Raw genomic sequence first — 23,789 nt, forward strand, 5'->3', positions numbered from 1 at the left:
TTTCTTGAAAACTGCATCTTCCCACACTCCTGGCCTGGAAATGTAGTGGGATCACATAAAAATAGATGAGTGTCCCAGCAACTGAGATAAATTCTGTATATGAACAAGAGTGTGAAAAGGTGCTTGCAACTGTCCCCATGGTGGAATAACACCATTTTTAAAAGTGAAGTTTACAAATTAAGCTGTACAAATTTTAAATACAAAAAAGAGGAGTCAGCTAAGCTAGTCAGGATCCTTTTAGTGGCTGGGACAAATTTGATGGTGAGTGGCCTGGCTAGCATAGGTTATATACTTCAGGGTTCATCTGGAAGCAGAATTGTCTGGGAACATCACATAGCAAAAAGGTTTTGAGGGGCTCTGACTCAGGGTCAGCCTGTAGTTGTTTATAATTGATGCATTTGATAATTGGATTTTTTCAGCTTTTATCTCTTGCATTAAAAAAAAAAATTAATTTTGCCGTGGGCATTTTATAAAGGTTGGAAGTGTGAGAGAAACTGCAGAAAGACAAGTAGTGGGGAGCTGGGTGTCGGAGGCTATAAATGGATTTTCAGCCAGCATTAGTAATTAACAGTCATTAAAATTAATTGTCAAGTGTACAATTTGAAATGAAACATTTGGCTTCAATATGAGCTGTTTTTAAGTGTTGTTAAACCATTACTGGAGCAGACCAGAACTGTTTTAAATCTCCACTATCGGACTCCCACATTCCTGCCCAACTGCACTAGTTCTAAGTATTCATTCAGAATTACCACTAATAATCTGGAAATAAAACTTTCAAATAAATCACAGATTTCAGTGAAATTGCCTCTGAAATATCTCTAAATCAACTTGGTTCTCCTTTAATGGTATTTAAGTTCTACTCAGCTCTAAGGAGTAACAAAGTGAATAGAACACCTTTTGTGTCAGTCAGTGGACTGTTTGCTATGTCTTTGCAAACTTATACTGACATCACCAAAGAGATTTGAGCTGGTCCCAGTGAGAACCTTGGTTTGGGTCTGGCACCACTTCTGGCACTTGGCTTATGGGACTTTCATTTGGTGGGGAGCACAAAAAGGAACAAAGCAATTTCACTTTTCCATCCCTCATTCTGTTTGTAGACCTAACAATTACAAACATTATCTTTGAGAATATGTAATAAGGAAGCTGGAGGTAATAAAGATTAACTCTCAGTTATTTCAGGCACACTTTTCAGAGCAAAGTGATTCCAGAGTCGCTTTTTTTCCTCCTGAGCAGAAAAGAAATAATTAAGGGCCAAAAATAGCTATTGGTGTGTTGTAATCACTTCTATCATCTGAGAATGCAAATACATTTTATACTACTCCAAGGTTTAAAGCAACTTTTGAAGTAAAATTGTCGTTTTTCTAGGAAGATAAGTAGGATGAATTGGACCCAGTTCCAAAGAAGTTCTCACCATTGGTGGGTGCAAGGTAGTTACTTGGCTATCCATGCCTGTGAAGGGCAAAAGGCATCCCAGTCTACTCTGAAAGCTTACCAAGATGGCTTGCTAGACATCTTGCAACTGCATTTTCATCCACAGCTCCAGCAGTGCAGAAATGCTCCTGCTCAACAGCTGCAGTTAGAACATGGTAAACAATATTGCCTCAAGTTGTTTTGGTAAAATACTTGAAGTGAGGCTGTCTGGTGTAGCCAAAGTTTACTGCTGCTTTCTGCAGTCCATTCCAGTGATCAGTTCAGACCACAAAGAAATGAAGCAGATGCTGAGCTACCTTAGTATGTGCTGGGATGATCTAGGTCTGTGATCCCAGGCCTGTGATACAGGATCAGAGTTCAATCCTGCCCTTTTGGTGTCTGAAGTTGTAGGAGGAGCTGTGAAGTAAGTCTGAAGCCATGTTCACTTATCTTCTTGCATTTCCAATCATGGCACCTTAAGAGATTACAGCCTTCAACTGCTTCTCATCTTCCCTCCCCTGCCCTGCTCTCTGGTTGGGCTATTTGAGTGCTCACTAACCCACTTCAGTTTCAATCAGCTGTGTTAGCAAAGATCCTCTGCTCAACAGCTACTGTTTAAACTGATCTGGCTCCTTTTGACAGGGTATCAGGTTATACCAGCAGCAAAGCAGCATGGTGAAAAACAGATGGGGGAGTAACTTCTTCAGCTGGAACTCAGATCTGAATCGATGCCTTGAGAGTATGACTCATGGGGTTTGCATCACCATGCCTTATACACTGGGGGAGGCAAACTCTGAATTATATTCTGACCATGTTGCTTTTTACTGCATTAACTAAAAAGAACATTCCTGCAGCTAAGGCAGCCAACCTGATAGAGCTCTTTGCTTCTCTGCTCAAACAGCACTGCTTTCTGGTGTTCCCTCGGGGTCTGCTTTGCCAACTGCCTAGTCTTAGTGTGTGATGTAGTTCTGTTTGTGATATGTGTGTTTGTATTGTCATTCGATGCAGTATTGTGTCAGATGCTGCTATTTCCATTTCATCTATGAAACACATACCTTTTAAGAGAAACTCAGCAGACAAGAGAATGGTTTGAGGGCAAACTCCCCACTGCAGTTTCTACATATGTCATATATGACAGCTGTACTTAATGTCATTTCTGCAACACTGTTAAATTACAGAGATCTCTCATTTCTATCCCCAATTAGAACAAGATGTTTTTTCACCTGACTCTGCTTTCACTTAGATCAGAGTAAATAAGAAGTAGCTTCACTGAAGACAAAAGACTCATACTAACTTGAAACTACAATGAGCCTTGGAGATGATGACAGTGTCAGTCTAGTTGGTATTGAAAAGTAATTCATGTTTTATGGTCCTTTGCTCTGTGGATTTTCTCATCTTCATGTATGTTTGATGCCTTGATCAGTAAATGTAGGGGATAGTTGTTCTTTCTTGTATAAACCTCTCTGTGAATTCATGCTCTGCACAAAAGCTAGCCCCATATTTGCCTTTGGAGACCTGCCCAGTGCATCTTCATACTTACTGAGTCAGAAATGGACTGTCTTAACAGCCTCATTTTACATATGGTTACAACTTGCTCTCAAGTTTTAACCACCCAGAAGCACACTGGCAAGCTCCTGCCTCCCAGGCAGTTTAAATTTAATGATTGACACCCTCCACATATCCAAGAAAGTTTCTCCTAAGAATGCATGTTAATTTAATGGAGAGCAGACCATTTTCATCTTGTTATTCAGAAACGAGCTGATTTCTGCCAGGCATGCTGTTTGAATTTCTCAACTGTTACCCAACTATTGCAGCTGGACCATCCTGCCACAGTTGTGTTGTCTGTCATCCCTGACTGCCATCAGTGATAGCACTCACAGCACAATTTCTTCCTGTTTCAGATTCTTATCTTTGTATATCGATAACTCCTGTCTTCTTCACTTGTGCTTATGGACTTAGCTTTTGTTGGTGAAAGAGTCATTTTTTCCCAGCCAGTGTCAGTCAATATCTGGGAAATTCCAGCCAATACATAATTCTCTAGAAAAGTATTGATGTCAGAAACATAGGAGTTTTCTCCTTTTTTAACTAATCTGCTTACTCTGTATGGCCTCCCTATTCCAATGAAAAGTGTTTGATTTATAGATTTTGCAGTTTCAAACTCTTCTCCAATTTGGTGCAGTTTAGAGAAAACTGTATATCAATTAGGCTTCTTTTCACTATCAGTCATGACCAAGAAGCCAAGATAGATATTGGTAATTGATGGAAACAGGTATTTTGCTCACCAGGATTATCCTTCATTAATCTAACCTTCTTTTGCTTGTTTTACGTGATATTTAAGGGAGCAGACATCATTGCATAGGATGAAATATTTTTATTATCATCTGAAGTTATGCTGCAGTGGATCACCAAAGGAAATATTTAGAAACAGAGCACAGGTTAAATGACAGCATCACGATATGATGTGGAACCTTTTCCCAATAGTAAACCAGATGAACAGAGAAAGTGAATATGAAAGCAAGCTAGCAAAACATATCAGCTTAGAATCAAAATTTGTAATATGTCAGAAGTTGGTACTTATAAGTTTTACACAGTACTTAGCAGAGACATGGTTTCAAGACTACATTTGTACTGTCGAGGCACAAAGCCTGAGCATGACAGAAACTTGAAATGGTGGATGAAATCTTTAAAAAGAACATCTTTCAGCTTGCTAGAATTCTGATTTTCTTGGGCAAGTCTCACTTTCCTTCTGTGATTGGACAAAGAAGAGAGATACATCTGAAACATATTAAAAACAGGATAAAAGTGAATAAAATATTACCTCTAGAATGAGAGCGGAGTTTTAAATTATAAGATACTAAGTTTACTTCTCATATCTTGAAAGCCTCTTCCAAATTTAAAATACATATTTCACCTCTGCCATAAGTTCTGTCATGCTTTTGATCACAATATCTTCAGCCAAGACAAAATGCTTCAGAAATGAGGGAGTCAATCCATAAAGTTTCTGGTGCTGTTTGTACTAAACTTCTCCAAGTACCTTTTTAAGACTGCCTACTCTGTTCATTTAGGAGGTGCTCAGGTTTTCAAAGCACTCAGCTCAGGTGATTCCTGAGTTTCCAAGCTGTGCATGCCAGGCTGTGGCAGCTGAAGCCCCGATCCTGAGAGACGCCTGGTTCTCTGCACAGTTTGCTGTTCAGGGGGGTATCTGAACATGCTATGGGGTACCTGCTGTTGCTGAAGTTTTAGAGTAAATGTCCCATTATCAAAGGCAGCAGATGTCATCTAACTTTCCTCATCAGGTAAAAATTTTTCACCTTCTTTGCACTGTGAGCACCTGTAACTCTGAATATAATGTTTCTCTATTAAATGTCTTTCTCTTTTTTGGAGAAAAGCTTGCACACAGTTGTGTTGGGGCTGTAGCTGTAGCCAGTAAGAGCAGAAGGAACTCTCTTCAGCAGGGAAAATTTCTTCTTTGTTTTTAAAAAGTTCTTTGAGGAATCAGGGGTTATCTCTATAAAGAAGAGAACAGGAATTCTGTTAAAATAATTTTGAGAACACTAATAATGATCAGTCTTGATAATCTTTCATTTACTGGAAGCTACCAAATGGAGACTTCACGAAGAAACAGCAGCACCACCATTCCAGCCCTGCAGTTCACTCAAGAGGGATTCTCAATTTAAACTGGCCGGGCTGCAGGGGTACATACAGGCAGGCCAGAGCTTTGCCCTGTAACAAACTGATACACTCAAAAAACTAATCTGACCATTTTCTTCCTTCTCTCTCTCCCACTGTGTCCCATAGGCTTTCTGTCCCAGCTCGTCTATGACCGGCCGGTGACTGAGTGCATCCGGGCCGGGCATTATGCAGCCAGCGTCATTATCAAGCGTTCAGGTTGCACCTTCCCAGAGAAACCTGACTTCCACTGATAGTGGTGAATTGGAGGGATCAAGAGTAACTTCTGTGTTGCCATGGGATTGCTGCCTAAATTTTTCCTCCTTCCTTTTCCTTACCTTTCCAGTACCTGCATCAACGCTTCTGTACTTCTGTTCATTGTATTCTAAACAAAATATATATTTCTATGGTGTTTTTTCCATTTCAGACATCTACCACGTCTCAGTAGTCTTAACTTTTGGGAACAGTGCTAAGTGAAGCTTATTATCTCATCCATCAGGAAAAAGTGTTCTATTTACACAGTTTCCAAGGAAGTCCCATTTAAATGACACTGCTGATTAACACCTTTAAAATACTTCTGTTGAATTATCTAGTTTGTATCCAGCTGTGGCCAAATCCTATTCATCTTACATGAAATCAACAGACCTGACTTTATTCATAACTTAACCTTATAAACAGGGAGTTGTTCTATCTATCTAGTAGAGTCAGACCTGTGTAAAGAGTGGTGTAAATGTCCCAGGAATTTCCATACATATTGGAGTGTACAAGATCTGGCCATCAGATAGTCCAGCTTCCATGAAAGTACATCACTGTTTTGTCGGTAATTTAAAGGCCTGATCCACAGTTGTGATATCTTGCATTCAGCCATCTTGCACTGATGGCAGTAGCTTTGGGTCTAGCCATTTCTATCTCTCAGTACATCTCTAGGTCTATAGGTACAGTCACTTTTATCTGTCAGGTGAGCCAGCAGATAGGTACTTTCAGTGATTTCAGGGCAGATGCATGAGTTGGTGATGAAAATAAACATACAGATAGGTCCTATCTCCTCCACGTGTGTTTTCTAGAGGCTGTATTAAGGTACACATAATGAAAATGAGGTACAGAAATATTTATGCAGGATACCTTGACAGGATATGCCAAATGGAATCTCTGAAACGCACATTTTTAAACTTTTAATTTACTTTGGATAATTAAGCAATATGGTGGATTTTGTTTGTATTTACAGTATTCAAAAAGGTGATCTGACACTGCATTCATTACTTTGCTATGTAATTTGATACTGATAAATAAAAAATTGTCATACAGTAACTCCTGGTTTTGTTTTGGTATGTGTCTGTCTTTTTACTGTGTATCCTACTGAAATGGGAACAAGATATGGGTGCTTAACCCACATGAATGCTAAATTTGAATGTTTTATACATGACTTTCAGTGTCCAGGTGGGTGTTGAAGGGTGATCTCAGCAGTAAGGAAGAGAAGGAACATCAAATTGGTGTATGTACCATAGAAGAGCTGAAAAATTAAAGGCTAGGGTTCACCAAAGAATGTTAGCAAGTGCAAGGTTCACACTTTGTTGCCCAGGATGGAACAAAGGGCACACAGAGACTGAATGCTGTTATTGTAGTTTATCTATTGCAAAGAGCATGGGGAGGAATCAAGGCTGAGATCCCAATTCCCTTGTTGCTCACTGTCCAGTCTGACACATTGGACAACAGGCTCTGTCATTGTGGAGATCACCAGGTGTGGGACTCCTGCAAGTGCATCAACCAGCGACCTCTGCCAATGCTCCTGGGTCTGTGGAACTGCGGTGCTGCAAGCACAGGACACACTCGGTGAGTCCCTCCCTTCTGCAGGGCCTCTGGCTCACTCTGGCTACCTGAGAATGGCTCTATGTACAGCCCTTGTCTCTCTGCCAACGCTACAGCTTTGTGCAAGTAAGACTGCTCTGGTTTCATCATAGTGCCACTCTCAAAAGAGCTTTAGGCTGTACATTTCTCATGTTCGAGCATAGGTGAGAGGAAGAGAAATGTATATGTTGGAGTGAAAATAGAATGGCAAACAAAACTGAGAGTCTGCAATGTGCATGGTCTTCAGGCTTTATGGGTTGATCAAAAGAATGTGATTTTTTTTAACATCTCATAGTTAATTTCTAATTTCTTAACTTGATGTATCCATGTGATATGTTTTAATCAAGAAAAACTGACAGCTGAAGATGGATGCGTTGCAGTCCCTGCTTTTAATATACGGTCACATATGCCACACCACTTACTGCATGAATTTGCCTGTCAGTAAGGAAAGCCCCAATGGTTTGGTGGTTAAATTTGCTGTTCCTCTTGCTCTATACCCATGATGCTTTCCATTCCTTTTGAAAAAACTTTACCAATGTCCTGGCCTGATAATTATGTCTGATTTAAAATGAATATAAATATGTAAACGTTGTTTATCTTACTAATGAAACTACAAGACACTTGTATACTGTGAAGAAAAGGAGGATATGTAAAGGCAAGTAGTCATAACATTGTGGAGATTCTTTCTCCTTCCTTCCCTCCTTCCCTCCTTCCTTCCCTACCACCTTCATCTATTCCTTGTTTTCAGTTCAGAATGCAAGAGTCAAGTCAGAGGTTCTGTTCTGAGCTTTTCCACTGATCTGTTCAATGAGCTTGGGCTCCTGACATTTGGCTTTGAGTGTCAGCTACAAAGCATAATTTGAAGCCAGTGGGAGCAGCTGAGGAATAAACTACTACCCAATTCATAGAAGGGCATCAGAGTCTGACCTGCTCTATTTAGCCATTCATTATTTCTCCAATATCTGTCAATGGATATTTTTGGATGCTATATAGAAATATATTGCTAAATCATGCTAAATAATTTCAGGTTGTGCTGTCAGATTGCCTGACGATTTCATTCTGTAATTTTTGCAGGATCTGTATTCCTGTCCTGCTTCTTACTGCTGAAGGAGGGGTTTACCTACATAATCCATAATGTTTTCACCCTTGATGCTTTCTCTCACAAATAGTCTTGCTCTGTCTTCCAGCTTATTCCACACAGAGGTGTGTTAGAAAACTGGGCTTTCTAAAAAGCATCACTGAAAGAGTTGTCTGCCAGTGATGTGTGCCACTTCTGAAATCCCAGATGGGGTAACAGAAGTGACTCTGTCACTGAACTTGAGCCATTATTCATACACAGCGTTTTTACCTGGGTTACTCTCAGGAAAACAAATACTGGAAATCCACTTCCCACTAGCCAACAGCCAAAGCATCTCTCACTGGTATAAAACTTTCCTTTTGCTGGAAATAAAACTGCATCTCCTGAGCCCATTGGGCATTTTAGGCTTGTTTTAATACCAAGTGGGTTGCAATGCTGCTCAGATTAACAGGCAAGGAAACAGGCCCAGTAAGTATTCTGAAAGCCATATGCTAAATAGCTGAACAGAATGATGAGCTGGGGATCAGGAAATAAAGGCTGTGCTTCTGTTTCTGCAGGTGAGCCACTGTGTAACTTTGGGCAAATCACTTTCCTCTCTCCATCTCTTTCTATATGTAAAGATGATAAGCTCAATTAGATGGTAAACTTGAGAAGTGAAAGTGGTAAGAATAATTCAAGTAGGGCAGTATCAGCCACATCTCTGCCTGTGTTCATTGCTGGTTTTTTGAATATTTGAATGCTCTGTTTTGTGTGTGAACTAATGTAGGGCTATTCGTTTACCCTTGAAAAATAGTGCTAGCTGTTACTACTTGTGTGAGGGTTAAGATAGGAGAGGTGAAGGAGGGGGAAGGGGAAGTAAAAAGCTTTACTTATATGAAAGTGAAATAAAATATGCTACATGAAAATGACAATAGGAATGCACACTGTTTTAAGATGACAAATCTGGGAACAATCTTTAATTTAAAGGGTCTTATCCACAGTTTTCATAAAGAAATGTTAATTAAAAGTGTGATGACATGTTTGGGATTTAAAGGAAATCATTCTGCAAAGGATTTATAGCAATCACAGCTCCAGAGCATTAGGATTACAGATCCTTGTGCTGTTCCTTTTCAGTGATCATGTGATTGGCCTGCTGTTAAATATAGCTCCCATTTAGTGAATTGAGACAGGCATGGGAAAGGTAGGGAGAGTTTCCCTTTAACCAGCAGGATTTCAGAGGTGTTGGAGATTATACAATTCATTAGTTTTTACATAAGATCAAAGGGAAAGAGGAAGTCTTAATTTGGGCACCAACTGCTGCTGTCTGAAAGTCTTGCAGATTCACTGAGAAGAGAACATGTGCAGTGCTAACTGCTTGTGTTAGAGCATGAGACTATTGTTTTATATCTCACTAACTCATTGTTCTCTTCCCAGAGATAATTCTCACACTTAAGACCTTCAGAGATAGTTATGTCTGTTGTGAATAGTTCAGCAACCAGCTGGCTCAGAGGTCATTGCCTAAGCATCTTTCCCTTGGTCTAATCCCCTGCAAGGTTTTTTTTTCTGGGCAGTGTTATTAATCTAAAATGACTGCTAACTGACTCCTGTGTCAAACATTATTCATTATGTGCTTTAAATGCTTCCTGCAGAGGCCAAAATAAATTTTGCTTTTTTAAAAGCAGACCACAAGGAGTGCCTATGTAGGATATTTCCTAAAAGATTAGACTCAAAATGGCAGTTTAGACAAGGAGGGGAAAAATTGTCTTCAAAACAAAGGTTCCTAATTTACCAGGGACATACAAAATGGACAAAGCTCAGTTACCAAAACCCACTTTTCATGTAGAATTATCTGTAAGTTGCTCGTGTGAAAGAAAACATGCAGCCTTGCAGGGCAGGAGAAATACTTTTATGAAGACATGGAATAAGTGACCTTTTTAGAAAATGAAGACCAAATTAGCAAAATTCTTAAAAAACAGTAATTCTTTTGTGTCTGGGTTTTTTTTCAGGTGTCACTGGTGTTGGTATAAAGCATGAGGGGTTTTTTGTGTCAGTGACACTGACGAGCCTTGCATGTGTAATGGCAGTATGGGAAGAGAGAGGGATAGATTTGAATAGCAATAAGGTGGGTTTTCTTCCAGTGTGAAAGGAGCACGGGATTCATGTGTGCTGAGATGGAAGTATAGCCTTGCTGCACAGTGCAAATATTTAATGCTGTTCTAACTACCCCCTGGTTATTGGAGTGTGACAGTTAATAGCTGTCAGCTGCCAAATGCAAAAGTTAAAAAATGAAGCCAAGTCAAACTCAAAACCCACAAATCATAAATGTGCTGTAGCTTAGCAGGCAGATCATCTCCAAAGTTTAGAGTCATGTTGACCTGAGCTGCCTCTCAAGTAGAGAAGGATGGAGTGCATCTGTCTTCAGGTCCTCACTTTACCAGATACTCACAGGCAAGTTTTGGCTGGGCTTTCTGCCTCCCAAAGCACTGGCATTCCCGAGTGACATTTGTAAAGGAGGTTGAGTGAGGACTGTAATGAAGAAAAGCAAAGCGTTATCATTATTCTGGATCAAATATTTCAAGTCAGTGGTGCAGTGTAAATGCATAAAAAAATGGAAGAGCTCCTAAACTGAGTGTGAGAGAAATTGTGGGCTTAGAAAGCCTCCCTGTCTGTGGTGCCATGGAGATGGTAACATTGGTGTAAAATATTGCCCTAAAAGAAGCATTACTGTGGAATAATAACAGCATATGAGAGAATATTTCAAGAAAAGTTCAGCTTGAAAATCACCTCTCATTCTACCTATTATTTTTCATATCCATGCTACAAGTAAGACTTCACTGTACTTAAAAATTGCTCTGCTTGGAACCTACCTAGTTTTTGGGTCCCTGGGAATAGTTACATTCCCTGATCTCCTCTATATTTGCTGGCTGTTCCTCTGTGGTGATAATTACCAAATGTATGTGATTAGAAGGCTATGCTGCTCTGGCTACATAGTGTCCCTCCAGAGGACAAGGCAGAGTTCAAACACACCTCCTGTCCCAATTAGCTTTATAAAAAGAGTAGGTCTGGGTTTTTTTAAGAGGTGAGGCAGTTACTAATCACAACAGCTTTTTTCAAAAAATTAGATTGTTGTCAATCTGTGGATCAGTGAATTGTAAATTAAATCTAACTTTGGGATTAATTTTCAGAGATATTACTTATTTTGGGGTCTATTAATGGCACTCAAATAACTTGCAGAATTTCCAGGGTTCTTCTATCAGCCTCACACGGACAGACCTATTTTAGTCTGGCCTGTCCTAAAGCATAGCCAGCTGCTGTGGCTGTCTTGCGGGGTAAGGACAAAGCTTCCCTATTTGTCTCCCAAGGTCAGTACAATAACAAACACATTTTATGTCTGATAGTAAAAAGCATTTGTCAGTGCGACTTTTGCATTCTGTAAATGGTGACAGATTTCACAAGATGAACACTCTGGATTTGGGGAGGGCTCTGCTCCAGATACAGAGTGTTTTGCATGTAACATGAATACGTACATAATATATTTCATTGCCTGAAATTAGCAGTAAAACAGCCTTTTGAGACTTGATGTTTATTATGCACCACAACATTTCAGGACAAAGCAAGAAACAAGATTTTAGCACATAACCCAACAAATTCAGCTTGGGAAAGGAAGAAATTAATTTGGAATGACTTGTCTTAGTGTGTTTACTATAGAAATTTATGTGAGCTCAGAAGTTAGCCCTTCTACCCTGCAGCAGCAGCAGCAGCTTAAATTGGGCCATGGGAGTCTCATGGAATAGAAAGTTATTTGGGTTTCCCTGAGGCTCAGAGTTCTGCCCTGAAGAAAGCTTTGCATATTGTTGTTTCAAAGAAAAAAGATAATTGTGGTGTGCTTGGGTATTAACTTGCACACTATCAGCTGCAGCTTTGCAGTTTCTGTTGACATACAGAGGTACTTTGTAATCCTGAGCATGACAGATCTGCTCACCTCTTCCTGACACGGTGTTTGCTTGTCCCTCTTCATCCTACCTACAAAGTCATAAGGAGTATGTTTTATTTATTCTAGATGAGGAACTTTTTCCTAATGACCTCATTTTCCTAAAAGAGATAAAGATGGGGCAGTGGGGAGGACATCTCCTCTGTATCACAAGAGAGAAAATCTGAGAAAATCAGCTTCCCTGAAGACTCATTCACTCTTTGATGAATGAGGACAGAAGAACTAGCCTGTGCTAAAAAGGCCAGTGAGATTTCTAACAGTCCATTGTTTCTTATGTCTCTTCCTATATTTCACACAGTAGTGAGAAATTAGCTGTTACATCAGCAGGGAGCCCTCAGACTGGCCTCTTTGATTTAATGTGCTTTAATTATTGTTCTTTAATTTTCCATGGATATAACCTGCCCATCCCAATGCTGTGATATGGAGTGGGAGCAGAGCACAGGGCATTTGCCATTGCAGCCCCAGTCACAGCAGAGTTGTGCAGCTGCTGGGTTGCATACAGGGCAGAAAGGATCACAAGGGGCTTGGTTTACTTCCCCTGCAAACATCACTGGCAAAAAGAAAACAGACACAAATGCCTGTTGCACGGACCTCTTGCCTCTCAATTCTGCTCATTTCACAATTCTATTTGGCTGCCCCTTTCCTTCCAAATCCTAGCTGTGAATGCTCAACTTGAAAAGGAAAGTGCTGTGGAAGGGGCCTTCATGCAGGACTCCCACCGGCTGCCACTCCTGCTGAAATAAAAAGATTGCAAGAAGCAAGAATTTGAATGAAGGACAAACGTCACATATGCTGTGTGCTCTGGAGGACAAATGCTGCATACAAAATATGTTTAATTGCTGAGTTAATTATCCCACTAAAGTCTAAATGTTGGTTTTTGGCACTCCCCCCCTCCCCTCAGTTGTTTACTTTTATCAGTTAGAAAATAAAAAATCAATGTCATGAAAAACATAATTATATTCCTACTAATCTGGAGTGTTTTCTCATTTGAGTACTGCAGTCTGATGCATTTTATCACTTTCCATCAGATTATAGCAGTGGAAATTGCCAGCTGAAAGCTATGGCTTGAGAGCAAAAAGGTGGAATAAGCAAACCCGCCCCAAAGCCATGTGCCTTGCCAATCAAATCTTATTCCTAATGACAAAGCTTCTGTGATTTCCTTTTTGACAATACATGAATAGCTAGTGAATAATTGGTTCAACAGGAGCTTCATTACAGTCCAAAAGAGAAAGCAGGATATTTCATGTGAATAATTTGGAATGATTGGTAAAGATGAGGCATTATTATAGGATTGCCTTCTGCTTCACAGTCAGAAACATACAGCCTCTTCCTTGTTGAAGTATGAAAGCATTTTGTAAATAGTTCTGGGTACTCCCAAGTGGTGGATGATCTTGCTACTCAATGAAATGACTTTTTGGTTGTTACTGTTTATGGATTAAACACACTCATTCTTGACACAAATGGAACGTAATTGAGCTTTGTCTGGAGAGCGCAGCTGTGGACACATCCTCCCACTCCCAGAGCAGGTTTGGTGTAAGCTTTGGGTGCTTCTCCTCCACTGCAGCACACAAGGTGGTGATGCTGACCTGCAGAAACCCAGGCCCTGTGTCTTGGCTCCCCCCACCACACTGCTTCACTCTGTGCTGTCCAGTCTGGGCTGGAGAGGACAAACAAGTGAAGAGCCTCAGGCTGTCCTCAAGGGCTCTGCTGGGCAAAAGCAATGTAGAAAGCTCAGCCTGGTCAGCAGAGTGAGCATTGCCCAGCAGAGTGACCTGAGGGCATTCAGCAGAGTGGATGAGCCTGTGTCAAACACTTGCCTCACCAACCTGCTCCTCACCCCAGCTCCCCTGCCCTGACCCCCACAAAGCAGGGCAGTGCTGCCCAGCAGGTTCTATCAAGTAAACCATGCAGATACTCACACCACACTGCTGTCAAGGTGGGGAAAGGCAAAAGGAGCCAAGACGAGCTTTCAGGAATTTCAGCCCTGGGACTGGGAGCTGACACCCTGTAAACACAGGCCTTTATTTTGAATTGCACCTCTGGGTTCCCTCCCTTGTGATGAGAGCTCAATCCTGCCAGCCCCGATATTTCTGACTAGAGCCAACAAACCTTATAGACTTGCTTGGGGTTTTCATATGCTCTTAGATTTGCCCTGTGGCATCCTAAACTCTACATATACCTCAGATTTTAAAAACCCCCCATTTTTTTAAAAGAAAGAGCCAGTTAATATCTTTACCCTGCAATAAAAGATGCTTCACTTCAATGAAAAATCATTCAGTCATTCTGGAAGCCCCTAAATTGAGTTGCCTGACTCCAACCATTTTGGATGAATGTGAGCTCAACATGGGAAACTCAGCAGTGGAGCAGCTGTCTCCTTGTCTGTTCTCCTGAGGATAATGAAGCCTTCTCCAGTACATAATCCCAAGACATCATCTGTGAAGCTTTTAAACAGTCAGTGAATATATTAAAATATCACTTTAAAGACAACCTCCTAAGGTCATTCAGTCTTGAGGCAATGCTTTGTTAGTGATGCACAGTGTCGGGGTGTAGGAGTTCAGTTTCCTGCTGTCTGTTGAGTCCTTTTTAGGTTGAGTCAAAGAGGGCCTTGAGAAGTACCAGTAAGGCCCTCAGAAGCCCAAGGAAACAAACCCACATCCCAGCTGGACCCTTTCCTCAGAGGTTCAGCAGTCTGTGCCACAGCAGGACCATGGTATGAAGGCAGGTCTTGAGGCGAGCATATTGGGGGAGCATCTGGTGAGAGTGTCCATATGTGTGCCAGTGGACACACATGCCCTCCTGCTCTGGCCTCTGCCTGTTTTGACAGGAGCCAAAAACCAGGGAATTGATTTTCACCCAGTGTACCCACTATAGTGCAGCACAGTAATGCTGATGTACAGAGACATACGCTACCTGCCAGAATCTGGCTAATTCCTGCCAAATTCATGACTGTAATAAATAACAACAGCAATGTTGAACATGATCCTGCTCCTCTAGGCAGTGAATAAAACAGCCTTCCCAAATCAGAGGCTGTGGCCCGATGTCAAGTGGCTGCAACCCAGCCAACTCGGAGCAGCTGAGGAGCTACGTGTACCAGAGGAGATTCACTGCAGGGTCACTTACAGAGGGGAAGCAGCTTTCACTTGCTGGGAGTGCCCATTTGCATGGATAACAGTTAATCTGAGCTGTCCCTTTACCATGCTGAGGCTCCTCACCCCATGTGTGCTTCAAATGTGGAGCACCACACTATCCCTGCAGGACTGAGAAGCTCCAGAGGGTCCAGAGCCTCTGCAGGTTTTGAGTTTACAGGCAATGCCAATGTTCATTTCCATATCCTTTCAGCCTGCTTTTTAAAACGTTTACTCCATCTCTTTCTGTTTTTACAGGTCTTCAGGTAGCTGTTCAGCCAAGTGTGTATTGCTGGCATTAAATAGCCCTGCCTGAGATGGGAACTCGTAGCATCAGGACTGATATGTGAAAAACATCAACAAATTCAGGACATGCAGCAACAGTGAGCAGGATTTCTGTGAACAGTTTGGCCATTCATTAACAAAAAGAAAATATTTGTCATCACTTTTTCCCAGAATGTTTTTACAATGGCAGCTGCTACCTGAGCTGGTATTTGTGTTGCTGAGCAAGTGAGCAGCATCCTAAGGAAATAAACACACGGGCAGGTGTGCAACCATGCTCATTTGCTGCTTTTTGAGGGCAGGAAAAGGGTGATGTAATTAGCAGACACATGTTTAAATTTTTAATTAAGAGTTTTAATGGATTATTCACTGCCTACCAGAACACACATGCTCTTACTTTCTCACTTTTTCAGTCTGGGTTCCTAAGGAAACCAGGCTTACTCAGTCATGCTGCCTGCCTGCCAGCCAGCCTTCCTTCCTAATCAGTGTTGAACTCTTTCGGGTTCATGGCAGGCAAACACCACTTTTCTGGCAAAATCATGACTGCATCACAACACAGTGGTAGGAAAAGGTCTGAGCAGCTGCTGCAGAGTTTAGCAGTAGGCACAAATAGATGTCTTCCAGGAATGGGGCTGAATCTCCTGCAAAATCAACAGGGGCAGAGGGAGGAAGGCATGAGAGGAAAGAATGGGAAGAAGAAAAGAAGATCCTGATGGGTTGACCACAGCTTCTCCAGACTCCCTCTGTTGTACTTACTGTTCAAAGAGCAGTAAGTAAGACAGGGCGAATTTTTAAACATTTTTGTTAGTCTCATGCCACATGCTGTGGCAGTGATACTCTTTATTGGCGCCTGTGTGATACAAGTTGCACTGTTGGGCTGCAGGGCACAGAACTGAAAAACCCACTGGACTCCAAGAGTTCTAAGTGCCACTGCTCTCACAAGTTATTTTCTTCTGCTTGTGAATTCATGGCATTATTTCCAGAACACCTGTATACTTTGTGTATAGAAAGGATGGAGGTCTAAGAAAAAGACTTCTCAAAGTGCCCAGACCAGCATTCTTATCCCTGGGACAGTGAAAACAATGTAAGACTATTCATTTTCTCCTTCCATGGTTCAGTATCATTAGTGGTAGGTTTGATTCTGGGATTCATCCACCATTTCTGCTCTTCTGTGAAGGAAAATGGGTTAACATTTTTGCTGAGATCATCAGTCTTTGAAAGCTGTGGAGATTTTGAGAGGAACAGCCTGATTTTTTTGAGGAAGCAGCAAGAGCTGGCTCTCTGCAAGGAGAGGTGAGCTGGAAGCTGAGCACACCAACACAGCTGCCAGGGCAGGAGTCTCATCAGTGCCACAGCTCCCCAGTGAGCCAAGCAAGGCAGGCCCAGTGTGGGGAGCAAGGATCAGGCACAGCCTGTGAACACCAGGCAGGTTCCTGGTGGAAAGGCAGCTCTGAGGCCAGGCTGGAAGTCAGCTCCAGGTCAGGCTCTAGGTCCAGAGCAATGGTCCAAAGGCAGGGACAGGCATGGCTGCAACACAGCAGGAGCTTTAGCTCAGATGGGGCCTGATGGAAGGGGCTTAGCTTAAAAGCAGGTCCCACAGGGAGGGGTATCAGCCCTGGCTGTGTCCAAGGCCAGCAAAGGAGTGGGGCAGCTCTCAGCTCTCCAAGCTCCAGGCTGGCCCTAGCCCAGACAGCCAAACAGCCAGGAGGGGACCTGCTCTCAGGCCCTCACACAGGGCCCTCATCTCTCTGTTTGCCCTTGCTGAAACATGGAATAAGTCAGAAAGTTGCTTTGTGGTGTGGAATGGTCCCTGATGGCTTTAAATCCCACACTTTTCCCTTTTGGATTTAGGCTTGCCAGATGTAATTGCTGCTTGTTGCCTGGTGGTCTGGCAAATGATTTTTCCAAACCTATGGGGTCTGACAAAATCATGAGGCTACTCAGCACCTGCTGGTGCACCTTCTGGTGGATATGGGATGGAGAGGACCCTGTGTTTGTGCTCGATGTGAGATGGATGACAACCTGGGGAGTCCAACTGCAGAGTCATCAATATTAAAGCACAGAAGCTGATCAGCCAAAAATTAAGCACATCGTTACAGCCAAACAAAAATAAAAACTAAAAATAGGAAAACAAAAAAGAAAACAAACCCAAACTAAATACCAAGCTCTTTCTGTATGTGCACAGTTTAAGTGGGGAAAGTGATTCCACTTCACCCATGCAGCCCCTGTGCCCTCAAGGCTACACAAACACACCTGGCAGCTGGACTGGGGTCTTACTTGGGATCTGATCTCTTAGACAGTCCCAGCACAGTATAAAAAACCTTAATGTTGCAACTCAAACTGGCAGAGAACTCCTAGCACCACAATGCAAGAAGATTCTTGTCCCATAATTGGGATCTGCATATTTGTCTTGATTGTTTTGCTGCAAAATACCTCAGTGAAACTACAAAGTATACATTAGACACCTATAGCTGACAGACCTTTTCTACACCATTTACCAAAGCAATGTTTTGTGTGCCTTCTGTTCTCTTTGCTACGAGAATTATCCATGCATTCACAGAGTATACAGTCACTTTCATTTTCATTGCTGTTGCACTCTCAGCTCATGGGTGAGGTTGTTTATTAATTCCTTGCCCCGAGGTGCCTGGAGGTAACACTGTGTTCTGCACTGCCAGCCTGCAGGACAGCTGAGCTGGGAGCAGGAGGGTCCCTCCTGTTTGCTCCATTCCAGGATGGCAGAGGGAGGGATGAGTGCTTGACCTGGGCTTGGTTTATATCAGAGCTTCTGCTTAAATTCCAGGGCACCACGGATGCCTAAAGGCCTGTCCCACACTGGTGTCTCTCTGTCAGAGCTGCTGTTTGGAGGGATGCAGGAGTCTCTCATTCAGACTCGGTGAAAGGTGCATTTACACTGCAGCCAAACCAGACCCAGCCTGAATCTGGCTGGAGAAACAATCTGGGAGCCTTAGGATCACTCCCTGTTCCCCAAATCCCTTTTGTAGATAAAGCATTGAACACAAATGCTGCCAGAGCATAGAGAAATTACTGATGTTATGACTCTTCTCAACCTACTTAGAGAATACAACTGGAATTTTAAACTTGCTGCTGCACGTTTTGCTGGTAATCTGCTTTGTTTAGATTGTGTACATTATTTTAATGGCCTATATATAAACCATATATCATTGCACCAAAAATATGTGTGCATATACATGTATGAGCATGTCTCTACAATTGTATAGAGATATGAAGTCATTTGGTTTTTAATATAAATGTTGTCTTCTTAGATTTTTACATGTGGTGCCAGCTTTTCAAGGTCCTGGCTTAAAATAATTGTATTACTGTAGGAATAAGATTGCATTAGACTTATGGGAGAATTTTAAGACAAAATAGAAAATACAACATAGAATTGAAAATATAAGATACATTTTGCCTTCTTCTGTCCATTCAAAAACCTATAACATAGAAAAAAAAATGAAACTTAAAAGAAAAAAAAAAGAACAACAAAACCCACAAAAAAAACCCAACAACCCAAATGAACAAACACCAAACTTGGAAATCAGCAGCTCATAGGGAAAAAAAAAAAAACTTCTTCCAGGCTTCTTTCTACAGGAAAGCATATATCAAAGGCTGAAGTGAAAGAGAATAGGAATATTTGGCTGGAGTTCAGGCTGGTTCTAATAACGGTTCTTTCAAAAGACTATTTGAATTCTTATAGCCAAAAATATTTGCCAGTCTTTTTCCATGTGAAATGTTATAAATCAAAAGGCAATGGATATTATAAAAAGTCCTGAAAATATATAGATAAGTTTTCCACTGAGCATCCCAAATCCTGGAAATGTCGTATACCCTTTAATTCAGCCTTGCTAGCACCTTCCATGGAATATTGCCTTCATGGGAACTGCTCACATACTCAGATATTTGCAGTGGCATTTTTGTGCGTGGCAAACTCTTGCAAAATGTAAGGGTTTCTTTTCCCTGGCAGTGCAATATGCAAATACACTCCACTGATGCACAACTGAGCCCACTTAGTGCAGCTTATCATACTGAAATAGCCTCATCAGTGCAAACACCCAGCATCCTCTTACCCAGGCTGTAATAAGATCTCAATGACATATACACGGGTTTGTAGGATCAGATTATTATTTGTGTAACATTCAAGTCCTGCTCTATCTGGCAGGCCAATATATGGCACTCCTCATGACATTTAGTTACCAGGAAAACTTGGAGACACAAAGCATCTCTCTGGGAGAGTGTTGACAGCCCTGAGCAGGCTCAGCTGGAGTATCCCCATCACCCCAGCCCTGCCCCAGAGCCCCAATCTGGCTCAGCCCTGGCTCTGTAGCAGGAGCTCAGCTGCAGCCAGACCTGGCCTTGCCATGGGATCTGTGTTCCCAGGCCTCAGCTCCCAGCAGCTCTGCAGCTTGGCCCTGCCCTTGGCCCTGCCCCATCAGCTTGGCCCTGCCAAGGGTCCCTGGACCCCATACAGATCCTGCCAGGCCTGACCTCAGACCTGCCTCACCATCACAGATCCTGCCAGGCCTGACCTTGGACCTGCCTCATCACCACAGACTTGCCTGGTGAGTTGGACTTTTGGGTAGAATATTGGGGTCTACCCTTCCCTGCTCCCTTGCTGCCAGTCCTGGGATATCCTTTAGCTCTTGGGGTGCAGGGAGCAGCTGACCTTTGCTTCTCCCTGATGTGGTACCAGCCTCTCATGGTGTGTGCTTAGCAACAAGACAGTGAGACTAAGGGATGAGTTGCAAGCTTGTTAATAAGGGAATCCGTGTCTCAACACCCTTGCCACTATTAGGATGGGCCACATGAAGGATGTTTTTCTAGTGTGTCTCAGATTCTGCTTCAGCAGTATGAAATATAGATCATTAATTAATTAGAAACAATTCAGTTGCATGATCATAAGATTGTTTTTCTTTCCATGAATGGATGTAACTCGTCTGTCTCTGTCACAAGTGCTTGAATTTGTCTCTTGAGAGGGTTAACTCTGTCTAGCCATAGGAAATAATAATCCAGCCTGCTAAAATACAGCTGTAGGGCTGTCCATGTAACAGAGAAGCCTTGTACCTAGAACAGTGACAGGCTGCTCTGCCCAGCAGTGCACCAGGGTGGGCAGAAGCAGGAGGCCTGAGGAACCTGCCACCTCCAGCTCTCAGTGAGTCCTTTCCTGCCCCTCAGTTGAGCTGCACATCACACACACCTCCCTGTTTGCTGAACTGGCAATGAGTGCTCTGCTCCTCTCTAAGTCTCCGTAAGAGAAGACAGGCTTTGGTTGCTGGCAGACACGTGTCTGTCTTGAAGTATGTGCATTGTATGGAGTGCAAATTTTCTGGACTTGTGCTGAAGAAACATTTATCAGAGGATTCTGGTGCTTCTTGGTGTGTGCAGGGAATGATTTCATTTCTTCACTGCATATTTTGCAAACTGTCACATCTTTTGATCTTAAAAAAAGCTCTACTAAGCCTCATCAGTTCATAAAGCAATGTTGAAAAATATAAGATGCTTCTGAAATCAATTGTTGCTTAAATCCACATGTATTTTGTAATGTCTAAAAGCTTCTTTCCCCTCAACCTGGAAAAGATAAATTTAAAAACCAAGCAAACACATACCCCTGCAGCTCCCCCAAGGTCAACATGTACTCATTCAACTCAAGCAGTCAGTCCTGCCTGTAAAGAGCAACACACTTTAATATTGCTAGACTCATAATGGAGACCACAGTGGTGTCAGTTCTCAAAACAAAGAGAAATAAAGGTTCATGTTTCTGTCCCAAGAGAAGGCAACTGGATTTGAAGGGTTGTCAGTCTAGAAGTTTCAAACACAAACATGTACATGTGCCTGCAAAGTCAGTCTTCTGGATGTATGAATAGCCTTTCTCTAGACAGGACAGTGTAGCATAAACCCCTCTAAATGGCAGTCTTTGGCACTACTGAATGTGGTGTAGTTTGTTCAAATCTTTCAGTTAAAAACTATTTCAAAACAGAAAAGAAAGTTGCTACAGGTTGCTTAATTGGTTACTAGTGAGGAATATGGAAATTGCTTACCCAAGATAACCATTTGCAGTAAACACTAAGAAGAACTGATTTAGGACTATGATTAAGGTTGCAATGACTTGAAACACATTAGGGAAAGATTTAGACTGAGCATCAAGAAAAAATACCAGAAGCTGCAAGGTGTGTATTCCATGCAATGTTTGGAATGTATTGAGAGAACCTCCACCCATGCCACTTTAAGGTAGCTCACTGAGAAAAGGACACAAATGAGTTACATGTTTTTTCTGGGCTTTCATTTGCACATCATCTTTAAATTTAAGCTCTGAAGAACACATTTTAAGGAGAGGTCCTGATGAGAGAAATTAAGTTTACCAAGCTTTCCTCATTTGGGTCTGTGTTCTCTGCTTCTTCTCCATGACCCTATACTGGGAGCACTTACGGAACTAAATCATCAACCTAAAACAAGTCGCTTCTTTCTTCTTACTTTCTCTCAAAAAGGAAGGAAAAAAATCAGAGAAACTGTGAAGAGATTTTTAACTAGATAAAATAAAGGAAATTTCAAACTGAAGCAGGTCCTTCTGTTTAAACAGTAGTTACTGCTGTTACTGATTAGAATCACAGTAGTGCCTAGATGTCTTAGCTGAGACTGGGGGGGGAGGGATAATGTCACTTTCTTTATACTCTAGATCAAAAAGACAGCCAAAGGAGGTATTACTGTCTCTGTATGATAGAAGATGAAACTCAGGGAGGTTAAGTGACTGCCTTACTGATAGGCAGCCTGTAACAAAGACAGAAAATGAAGCCAAAGCTTCTGGGTTTCAGTTTGGTGCTTCATTCCAAACTCTTTCCCTCTGCCAGGGAGCTTTGTTAGGGTAGGACTCCAAAAAGGTTTGCTGTTGTTTCACCAGTGCATTTCTGCCTGTGTAAAGCAGGAACTACAGTGCTTGGAAGAGGGAGGCTCTGTGGCATGGATTGGAGCCAGTTAATGTAGCTGGCTGTGGGTTAATTCTTTATGAAATGAGATTGTTGTTCATGTGTGTCATGCAACTGCACTCAAGAGACCTGATTTTGATTGCTTGCATTACCAGCTGGGAAGTCAGAAGTTTGTAATTTTAGAAGCAAAAGGAGAAATGTAATTTCCTGGACTTATAGATGATTTTTTTTAAAGCAATTATCCAATGTCTGTAGAGTCAACATGTAAACTCAGTGTTAATTCTTTTCTAAGAGGTTAATTGTTATAAGAAGAAAGAAGCTCATATGCAGCAATTGAAATTGAGTGGGTTCATCACTATATTCAGAACCCCACTCCCAAGCTGAACATCTTCTCTCTAATAATCCTCAGCATTTATACAGACAGGAGCATTTCTGAGCTTTGCCAAGAGCCAGACTAATATCTTTCCTATTTCATAAACAAGAAAACTGTAGCAAGGAGCTTTCAGCACTTTTAGATACAATGCCATGCCTTTAAAACTCAAAAGATCCTGCTGCCCACTATCATATTTCATCTCTTCACCCATATTATTTCCCATTAGACTATTTGTCTCTGATAGTTTGGGATAGCTGTAGATTTACAGCCAAGGAAAGATTGAAAAAAATAAGACAAGTGAAACCCTTAAAGAAACAAAGGACTAGTAGGCTTATTTACTGTCCTTTCTGAAATATAGACATTAATTATTCCTGGACCTAGTAAAGATGGAATTATTTTTCTTATGTTTCTGAATATTCTCAATTTACATAACCCTTCAACTCTACTTATGTTTTAATTTTAACCAAATTAGAGCATTGGATTAAAAAGTCAACTTTTGCTAATAAAAGCATAAAGTTTATCATGAGTACTCATTCTTTAATATGCCTGAATTAATAAAGAGAATTTCTAGTTTACCATTTAAACGGTAATTTAAATACTACCACACCCGATTCTCAGCATAAGGAGACCTCTAGTATAATCGATAATTTGATAATACGTTTTAAAAAATCCAAACAGGCCAGCAAGCCCCAAAATAGAAAATGCATATGTCCAATGCAAATAATTTCCCACTTGCTTATTCACTTTTGCTACTAATTGAAAGGTCTCCTATGTGTCTTGGCAATGATAGCATTTGTGAGAAAGTTAGTTTTATGATGTAATGTGGGAATTTATTATATATATTTGTAGATTCCTTTTCTGTTAGGTAATTCAGTATTTGCTTTCTTTTTGATTCTTTTATGTATCCCTTGCTTCCCAGAAAGAGCACTGAGGCCACAGATGAGCTCTTTATTTAACTTCAAATTATTTTAATTTAGTCCAGAGTTTCCAAAGATTAATTATTTGGTGTGCTCTACTTCAGATTGCTTCATTTGCAGGAAATTAATGTTCAGCATTACTTGGAAGTGAAGGAAAACGAACAGGTCATTTATAACAGCCTGTC

At 41.5% G+C, this 23,789-nt stretch overlaps 1 protein-coding gene across 2 annotated transcripts in view; it reads left to right on the plus strand.

Annotated features, from left to right (window-relative positions):
* Window positions 1-6,387, plus strand: part of ADK (adenosine kinase) — a 269,560-nt gene extending 263,173 nt beyond the window's left edge. For both annotated transcript variants that reach the window (XM_036385322.2, XM_036385323.2), the window contains exon 11: window positions 5,209-6,387. In XM_036385322.2, the coding sequence (XP_036241215.1) occupies window positions 5,209-5,333 (125 nt within the window). In that variant the 3' untranslated portion in view covers window positions 5,334-6,387. The remainder of the gene's footprint in view (window positions 1-5,208) is intronic.
* The last annotated feature ends 17,402 nt before the right edge of the window (window positions 6,388-23,789 follow it).

Source organism: Molothrus ater, chromosome 8 (genome assembly GCF_012460135.2).
Source record: "Molothrus ater isolate BHLD 08-10-18 breed brown headed cowbird chromosome 8, BPBGC_Mater_1.1, whole genome shotgun sequence".
Classification (NCBI taxonomy): Eukaryota; Metazoa; Chordata; class Aves; order Passeriformes; family Icteridae; genus Molothrus; species Molothrus ater.